Raw genomic sequence first — 9,336 nt, 5'->3', positions numbered from 1 at the left:
AATCGATCGAGGTTTCCATAATTGTTGTTCCTCTTCAGGTGCCAGGAATCCGTCAATATTTTGCAAGTTGTCCCGCATGGGTAATATCATGTAGTTTTTTCGTCATTGTCATATGTCTATACCTCTTCTTGGTGGTTTTTTCCGTAATTGTCATATACAGGTACCCTGTGTCGGTACTTTTCATATTAAATGACAAATCAATTGACGAATTTACCCTCAAATAATTTCTCATAGACATAGATGTTGTTAGATAGCAGCAAAAGAGTTAATGGTAAAAGAGTAATGTTAATGTGTAAAGGTGATATGGATTTGAGGGCACAGGAGGTATTTGAAACTTAAAGGCGTGGGAATGTGAGGGCATATGAGGCATTCTCTATTTCAGATGAGGTGTTAATTCGATTTTCAGAAAATTCAAAATAGCGTGGGCTTTTCCTCCCAGCTTATTATAGTAGATAGTAAAACACCCCGTGCGATGCACGGGACAGGAAAAAAAGGTATGATTTAAAATATATATATACTGAAGTATTCAAAAAAGAAAATTGAAGAGGTCAATAACCAAAAAATGAAGTTCAAAAGAAAGAAATATTTCTGAAATTAAACCACAACAAATTAAATCCAATAGAAGCTAACTTCTTTCGCTAAGCTATGGTAAACAAAACACCCAGAGAATTTGTTCACTGAGCAAAAAACAAAAGATGCATCAAAATGTACAAAGAAATGTGGTTGAATTGGAAAATCTTAATTTAAGCATGGGATAAAATGTGCTTCTGTGAGATGCAGTCCATACCAATTGCTTCATGTGTTCATTCATATTCATTTTTATTTATTGTTTACTGAATATTGGACTACATTATTATTATTTTTTAAATGGTTATATTGGACTAAAAATTAAACGCAATATTGAGCCCAATAATCAGTTTTGGACTGAAAATCTAAGGCCGTGTTTGTTGTGGAATTTGAAAATGTGTTGTGAGTCCAAAACTGAATATTGAACTCAAATTATATGTCAATTGGATCATCCTGTGGTGTAGGTTGTACAGTCCATTTTTCTAAAATACGGGGTGAATTCATCCTAGAAGGGGGTGAATTCACCTCCCAAAAAAACACTGCCGTAGTCAAAGCTGGTTTGAAGCTCCATCAAATGGACGGTTTGGATCATCCTATGGTGATTTATGAAAAACTGCTCTGAAGGTCTATCATATGAACGGTTTGGATGAATCCTATGGTGCTTTCTCAAAACAATTGTTTTTTAAAACCACTTGGTTGAAGGCCATCAAATGGACGGTTTAGATCATCCTATGGAGTTTCATATAACATTTTTGTTTATCTCAGGATATGCTAGCCACCTTCTCCAAGGCTACTTCTCGCCCATCTTTTGCAATTGCATGTGATTATGTGATGTAAGTCCATTGCTATTGACTTGTTGAGAGATTTGTCTTATTATTGAAGTGTGGAAACTGCAAAGATTGGTAGAAGTATTTGTGCAAAGGTGGGTAGCAATAAATTATAGTGATTATAGTGGGTCGTAAGTGTTATAGACAAATTACGGTCACATGGTACCAAAGTAGGAAAATGACAAAAAAAATACCAATAGCTTGTGCCAGAATATGACAATTACGGTAAAAACTACAACGCATATGACACAAAGTATGACAATTACGGACAAAGAGAGACGTGGCCGTTATTTAGCAGGGATAGGGGGAATCATTTTGAGAGACCATAAGGGCATTCATGGCATTTTTGGAGAAAAATCATTAAAGTTGAAGGTTAGGATGGCAGAAAATGTAAATATTGTAAATCTCCGATAAAAGAAAAGTTGTAGTAGATAGATAGATTATAGATAGATAGATAGATATAACGAAAAAAAAACAAAAACAAATTAATGCTATATTTTCTGAACTGGTAATGATAAATTTCCACCCCTGTAGGATAACTCGCACCCCTCTTAACGTGAATTGTGGCAGACTTTCACACCTTTTGACGTTTAAGAGGGGTGCTAATTTATCATCGCCCTTTCCAAATTTTCCATTCCTAGATACCTTGTAATATGCTTTCATAAACTTTCGCTTTTTGGAGAGAGAGAGAGAGAGAGAGAGAGAGAGAGAGGAATAAGGACTTGTTATATAACAGGAGTGCATACGTAACCAATCTCTTAATTTCCAGTGTTAAACTCAAGCTGTAATATTATTACTATTGTATTAAATTAAACAATACAAACATAAAGTTTGCTTATTGAAATAGACACTATAGTAAATAATGTATAGGATCCCTGTAGGAAGTTATCTAGTTTTTGGGCCCGAACTGTGCCTGTAGATAATCAACGACATTCTTTTCAAGTTGGAAGGCCTTGGTGAGAACATCGTCGGAGATTGGCAGGTTTGATCCGAAGACAGCATTAGCTATGGTGATCACACCTGGGTTCTGACTGCTCAGTGCAGCAAAGGCGACGGCATCAGTCTGGCCAACATTGAATTGGAAGTGAATAAGTCCTATGGGAAACACAAACACATCACCCTTATATAGGACCTTGGATATGAACCGATTTTCGCCATTTGCAAGGTTGGAAGTGACGAAACCAACGAGGAGGGTGCCCTCCTGAACTACAATAATCTCAGTGCCCCTCGGGTGTGTGTGGGGTGGGTTTAGTCCATATGGTGCAAAGTCTATGCGAGCCATGGAGATGCCAAGAGTGTTGAGACCTGGTATCTGGAGCACATTGACTGGGGTAACCCTAGACCCTTGTTTGTTTGATGTGTTGCCTGGCACGTCGAGCCCTGAGAAGAAGAAATCCCCGGCTTGAGCGAGCATTGGGTCCTTGCAAACATTGCCATTGACGAACACTGTGAAGGAAAAACGTCAAAAAAATGATCAGCCAAGCATAGAAATTGAGTTTTTACAAACCATTGATTGCCAATTTACTAATGGAAGGTAAATTGAGAAAGACAAAGCATTGGTACCTGTAGATGTGTTGTCAGCAACACAAAAGTCCTGTAGAGAACTGGGATCAGAGGCAAAGGTAAGAGAAGTTGCCAAGGAAAGGAGTACAAATACAAGGAGGGGAGCAGCCATCTCCATTCTATCAATCTAAAGAAGAGTATTGGGTTCAAGTGTCTGATTTCATGTGTATTGAACTTCCATTGAACGTTGACCTTATAATCTGTATGTTCACTATAGCTTGCTTGACAACACAAATGCCATTTGTACTTGACCACAATGATCAATTTGGGTTTGTGATCATCAAAACTTGCGTTAAGGTTTCATTGTTGAACCCTTGGGCTAACAAATACGAAGCGGGAGACTCTGAAGTATGTGACACAATGCCTGGTGTGGTAGTAAGTAAAGATCGAGAACCAAGACAGCTGGAAAGACAAAACCCCTTCCCATTATAGTGGAAGTGGGAGCATACTACTATGGATTTTATGGATTTTGTGGCAGGCTTACCACGGACACCTAAAAAGAATGATGTCGTTTAGGCTTACCACGGAGTTCCCATTTCCATTGTATTTGATAAAGACCCTAGTTCATATCTTGGTTTTGGAAGAGACTACACAAAGCATTGGGGATAGAGCTGGGCTTTAGTACGGCATATCACCCACAGACAGATGGCCAATTTGATAGGACGACTCAGATTCTTGAAGATATGTTAAGAGCCTATATCATTGACTTCTAGTGCTAGTGGGATAAGCAATTACCCCTAGTGGAGTTCACTTATGATCATGGTATTGGCCCACGAAATCCGGATTTTTGGGAAGAAATTTCGATCGAAATTAATTAACAGAATAAAAAATTAGTATTTAATTATAAATTTTGACGATTTCTATACCATTTCGTTTCGGTCTTCACCGAAATCCGAAAATATCAGAACTTTCGGTCCAAAATTTCGGATTTCGGTCGAAATTTAAAACCTTGCTTATGATTACAGCTTTCAAGAAAGCATTTAGAAGGCCCCATATGAAGCTTGTATGGAAGGAAGTGTGGACCCCCTATTTGCTGGGATAATGTGAGAGAGAGGAAGATGTTGGGGGCAGTTTGGGGCGTGACAATAGATATAAGTGTAATTTTAAACAAGGTTTTAAATTTCGACCAAAATTTCGGGTTTTGGTACAGACCGACACCGAAATCAATAATAGCCGAAATGGTCATTTATTTCGGCTGAAATTTCTAAATTTCCTCCGAAATTTAAGGGATTCCCCCAAAAATCTCGATTTATATAATTACTTAATATTTTCCAGAAATTTAGGCCAAAATTACCGAAATTTCGGTCGAAATTCTGTACGATATAAATTAGGCGTTATTTTGATTTCGACGGATTTCGGCCGACGAAATTTTGGCTAAAATTTCAGTTTCGGTGAGGACCGAAACTCATTTCGAAACCGAAATCTGAAACCATGATCATAACTACTAAATGCAAAGCGAAAATCGTTAACATTTTCTTCCCCTCTTCTACCTAAATTCCCTCCGTATCCCGCCACGTTCTCATCAAAATTATCTCCGCTTCAGCCGGGTCTCGTCATCCCATCGATTATGTCGTCACAATTGATTTTTGTAAGGCTATTTTGGGCATTAAGATCGTATTTTGCCCCTGCGTATCCGTTGAGAGACCACGGCGATGGAATTTGATAAATACAAAACACTTGTTATCTTTTCCTGAGTGTAATAAATAAAAAAGGGAAATGTTATCCACACTACTGTATTTTGATGAGGGCACTCCTCACTTAATTAAAAATACATTATGGCCCACACCATAGGATGATCCAAACCGTCCATTAGATGGGTCACAGCCTAAATAGGTTGTGTCCCAAAAATCATTTCCATAGGTTGATCCTAACCCTCCGATCTATAGAGGGTTACGGTCAACCCTCTAACATTCTGATCGGAGGGTTAGGATTAACCTATGGAAATGCTTTTTGGGGCACAACCTATTTAGGCTGTGGCCCATCTAATGGACGGTTTGGATCATCCTATGGTGCTGGCCATACCGTACTTTTAATAAAGTGAGGAGTGTCCTCATCAAAATACGTTAGTGCGGATAATATTTCCCATACAAAAACACTTGTCATCTTTTTCAAATGATTGCAAGATCCACACTTAGTAATTTTGCTTTAATCAAATGTATCTTTACCTATTTAGAGAGAGAGAGAGAGAGAGAGAGTGAGAGAGTGAGAGTGAGTGTGTGCTCTTAAGGACTCCATGAAAAACAAGGTTGCATAGGTAATCAATCCCTTGATTTCCAGATTATTACTATTATATTAGGAAATGCAAACTAGTGTGCTTATTTAAATAGACATTATGGAAGATAATGCACGGGATCCCTGTAGGTAGTTGCCTATTGATTGGGCCCGAACTGTGCCTGAAGAAAATCAACTACTTTCTTGTCAAGGTCGAAGGCCTTGGTGAGAACATCGTCGGAGATGGGCGGGTTTGATCCGAAGACGGCGTTAGCTATGGTGATTATACCTGGGTTCTGACTGTTAAAATGGGCAATGGCGACCGCATCAGTCTTGCCAACGTTGAATTGGAAGTGAATGAGGCCTATGGGAAACACAAACACGTCACCCTTATTAAGGATTTTTGATATGAGGCGATTTTGTCCATTTGCAAGGTTGGATGTGACGAAACCAGCGTAGAGGGAGCCCTCTTGAACTACAAATATCTCAGAGGCCCTCGGGTGTGCGTGGGGAGAGTTTAGTCCATAGGGTGCAAAGTCTATGCGAGCGATGGAGACGCCAAGAGTGTTGAGACCTGGTATCCGGAGCACATTGACTAAGGTCACATTGGACCCAATTCGATTATTAGTGTTGCCCGGAATGTCAAGCCCTGGGAAGAAGAAATCGCTGGCTTGAGCGAGATTTGCGTCCTTGCAAACCTCGCCATTGACGAACACTGCGAAGGAAAAACATCAAAAAAAGATCAGCCAAGCAAAGGAATAGAGTTTGCACAAACATATGATTATCATTATACTGATGGAATATAAATTAAGAAATAAAAAAAAAAAAAAAATTGTACCCGGAGACTTATTGTCAGCAACACAAAAGTCTTGTAGAGGACTGGGATCAAAGGCAAAGGTAAGAGAAGATGCCAAGGAAAGGAGTACAAATACAAGGAGGGGAGCAGCCATCTCCATTCTATCAAGCTAAAGAAGAGTATTGGGGTGCAAGTGTTTTGATGGTGTGGAAAAAGCTTAGAAAGGGTGCATATTTATAGGCAGAGTGAGAGGGGGAGACACATGCAAAGACAAATAGCTAACATCCGTTGAGAAAGTATCAAAAAAATTCTGAGGTTTAGAATGTTGTGACGGAAGAAACCTCCAGAAGACGAACGGTTCGGATCATCAAATATGTGGACCTTACCCCTATACTTTTGTTCCCCTATTGAGATGAGACTTAGGTAACAGCCACCTTTCAAGTGGATGACATAATAAACTATGTGAAACTGCTGGACCTGGGCCCATTTATATGATGTGAACATGATCTAGACCCTTCAACAGGAGGCCTCCTACTTGTAGGTACATAACTTAAAACTCACTCCAGCTATTTGGAGAGAGGTTATCTGATGGTCAAGGCTATTGATCTTGTAGAGTAGATTGATAGATCAAGGGTCTAGGATCATCCAATTGTGGTGTTATCAACAACATTTGGCCAGACTTTAGATCAACGGATCTGATAATGTACACCATATAATCAATATATGGTGTAACAACTATGAGTTGAAACAAACCTTTTGCTACCTAAATTATAGTACGACTTACCTGAGTTGAAACAATACCTACCCCTTTTCTTTGAAATGGTAATTAAGATCTGAGTTAATAAATGGTCCTACTAGCTTTTTTTAAATGGTAATTAAGATCTAGAGGAAGAAAATAAAAGATATCCAAGGACGCCCAATTCACTCCATGCCTGGCTGAACGGTGAAATCGAAAGGGGTGATCTCCCACACGGTCTCAAACTAAAAGGCCATCCATCATCTACGTTAAAACTATGATAGGATGGTCCTCACCCTCTGATGATTTCAACAACTTAATATCATAAATTTTGGGGCCAACTAAGATGCCCTTCTCTATATATTTGTACCTAGAGGGCTCCAATAGTACATTAACTACTACCTAATACAATTTTTTTTCCAAGTTAACCTGCATGGCTGCATTAGATATGGCAAGACGGGATTTATTTTATCCTTGCCATTGAGTGCACGTGAACGGCATACTGTAGGTGTAGCTAATCCGAGTGGTTTATTCGATATATAAAATTAGAGAAATGATAATGTGAAGGGCTGCCTTGCAAAAAACCCACTAAAGGGCCGCCCCCCATTGGTCCTTCTCAACAAAAATCATTTAAAAGGGCACTAAAAATATAAAAATGGTGCAGACAAATATAAGATTAAAGGAAAATAAATGCACTTTGACGAGGAGCGCCCTTCTAGATGGTTTTTTGCAATTTTTCTTTAAACAGGTAAAACTTTTAATCTGAGAAAACATCTTCCAAGGAAACTGAGTTAAGCAAATGCTGGAAAGTTCATTTTACATTGAGAAATTTTTCCAATAATTTTTTTCCTCCCTGAAAAACATAAGCTTTTTTCTTACCCAAATGGGTGTAATAAGTTTTCAAAATATTTTCTCTAATCTATCCATCTGGTGGAAAGAGTGAATTCTAGTTCTAAGGAAAAATTATGGTTTTGTTTTTTCACTTTAGTGGTTAAAATGATGAGAACACACTAAGTTTTTGAAAATAGGAAGTGTAATGATTTTCTTAACGAAGAGGAAAGAAGATAAATTCCTTTGTCTGGTGCTTGGCACTGTTATCTCAATAGCTGTATGGAACTAAAAAAACCAGTTTATTCATTCACTGCCTTGGGGTTTCACATGAAAAGAAAAACAGGAGGATCTGAATTCCAAAACTTAGTTAAATTATTCTTTGTCCTCATCTTCTCTTCTCTTGTGAAATTATCATCTGATTGGGTTAGAATATATCAGATCCATTGAAATTTGACCACTGATTATCAGAATATCAAATTAGGTTGCTTGTGAAAGAAAAGTTGTATTTACAGCGAATATGGTGTTAAACCAAAATATAGATTGGTAAGAAAATTCCATCACATACTTACCAATTTCAATTTTTCGGATAAGTATGTCACGGAATTTTCTTACCAATCTATATTTTACATAAAAATCGATGCCCCCTCTCTCCCCTCCTACTTTCCACGAGGATAATTAAAATTGTTTTTTAAAGCTTATGGTTTTGAAGACCAGATTTGCATACAAATATTTTTCCAATCCTCACGAAACTCATGCTCAGTTTTGTCAAAGATGCCTCAAAATTCACACCATATATGGGGCCGGGTATTACATTTTTTTTCTTCGGAAATGATAATTCCACCCTAAAATTTACTATAGATGACTAAAGTATCCTTAGAAGGATTTTTCAAACTTAGAGCACGACCTAAAAACACTAAGAACATCAAGCTCTTTTCTTTTCCCTTCATAGACTCGAATACTGCTAAAATGAGAAAAAATGGAGAGGCTTCTTTTGAGCTTACCGTGGGTTAGGTTGACTTGGTAAATTCTCCAATTTTTCAAAATTAAATGTGAAATTGGCTTTTGATTGATCAATTTCTTATATACATTTTGTTCCTTCTTGACCCCACTGTGTAAATATTGTTTTGCTCTTGTTCCTCTACCTTCCCTGGTTTTGTTTTCAAACAACACTAACTGTGCCTGACCCACTATGTGGGGCCCACCCCTTGGAGATGTTGAAAATGCATCTACACTAGGAGAATGAGAGTTCACATATATAAACTAGGAACCAGGGGCGGAGCTAGGAATTTGGTTCCGAGGGGGCAAAAAATGGTTCTTATATCATGTTAGGCCCCACTTTTACTCTTCATCTTTGGGTAAGCGGGGCCTATCATCTCCTCCTAACCCATGCATAAGGTGGATTCCACAATTTATACCTCATATTTTGATGCCATGAGGCTGATGTGGACGAAAATCACCAAGAGTAACTCGGTTAGTTGGCGTGGAACAATTTTCTTATCTTTTAATTTTTATTTTCGTCATTTTATTTGTAGTAATTTTTTAGAGCATCAAATCTTGTTCTTTTGGCATGATTTTGGTGTTTTAGAAAGATTCTTCGATTACGTATCTAAAGAGCCCAAGATTACACGATTTGGACTTGATTTGGCTAAGTTATAGGCAGTTTTAGGTTATGGTAAGTGTTTATTACGGGATTATTATTTTAGATAAGCTTCAGTCAAGTTTTAGGTTTTCTTTATGTTATTTTAGATGGGCGGTTACAATTAGTTGCTTAAGCCTTAGTTAGATTTTAAGGTTTCTTTTATTAT

At 37.9% G+C, this 9,336-nt stretch overlaps 2 protein-coding genes across 2 annotated transcripts; both read right to left on the bottom strand.

Moving 5' to 3' along the window:
• Window positions 1-2,259: 2,259 nt before the first annotated feature.
• On the bottom strand, window positions 2,260-4,778 carry LOC143883347 (putative germin-like protein 2-1). The gene is made up of 2 exons (XM_077386706.1): window positions 2,958-4,778; window positions 2,260-2,840 (listed from the first exon to the last, which is right to left on the bottom strand). The coding sequence occupies exons 1-2, from the start codon at window positions 3,073-3,075 to the stop codon at window positions 2,284-2,286; spliced, it is 675 nt and encodes a 224-aa protein (XP_077242821.1). The 5' UTR covers window positions 3,076-4,778; the 3' UTR covers window positions 2,260-2,283.
• A 394-nt stretch (window positions 4,779-5,172) lies between these two features.
• Window positions 5,173-6,201, bottom strand: LOC143883346 (germin-like protein 8-2). The gene is made up of 2 exons (XM_077386705.1): window positions 6,007-6,201; window positions 5,173-5,883 (listed from the first exon to the last, which is right to left on the bottom strand). Exons 1-2 carry the CDS (start codon window positions 6,122-6,124, stop codon window positions 5,327-5,329), a joined length of 675 nt encoding a protein of 224 aa, XP_077242820.1. The 5' UTR covers window positions 6,125-6,201; the 3' UTR covers window positions 5,173-5,326.
• Window positions 6,202-9,336: the final 3,135 nt, after the last annotated feature.

This window comes from Tasmannia lanceolata, unplaced genomic scaffold (assembly GCF_043159265.1).
Source record: "Tasmannia lanceolata isolate RefF3 unplaced genomic scaffold, GAP_Taslan_0.1 ptg000008l, whole genome shotgun sequence".
Taxonomy (NCBI): domain Eukaryota; kingdom Viridiplantae; phylum Streptophyta; class Magnoliopsida; order Canellales; family Winteraceae; genus Tasmannia; species Tasmannia lanceolata.
This window is presented reverse-complemented; position numbering and strand designations above follow the sequence as displayed.

Excerpts from the sequence above, each read along its gene's own strand:
- LOC143883346 (XM_077386705.1), bottom strand. The coding sequence starts at position 6,124 with ATGGAGATGGCTGCTCCCCTCCTTGTATTTGTACTCCTTTCCTTGGCA. Across the intron at positions 5,884-6,006 it reads TGCTGACAATAAGTCTCCGG|TGTTCGTCAATGGCGAGGTT; the intron begins GTACAATTTTTT and ends TTTCCTTCGCAG.
- LOC143883347 (XM_077386706.1), bottom strand. The coding sequence starts at position 3,075 with ATGGAGATGGCTGCTCCCCTCCTTGTATTTGTACTCCTTTCCTTGGCA. Across the intron at positions 2,841-2,957 it reads TGCTGACAACACATCTACAG|TGTTCGTCAATGGCAATGTT; the intron begins GTACCAATGCTT and ends TTTCCTTCACAG.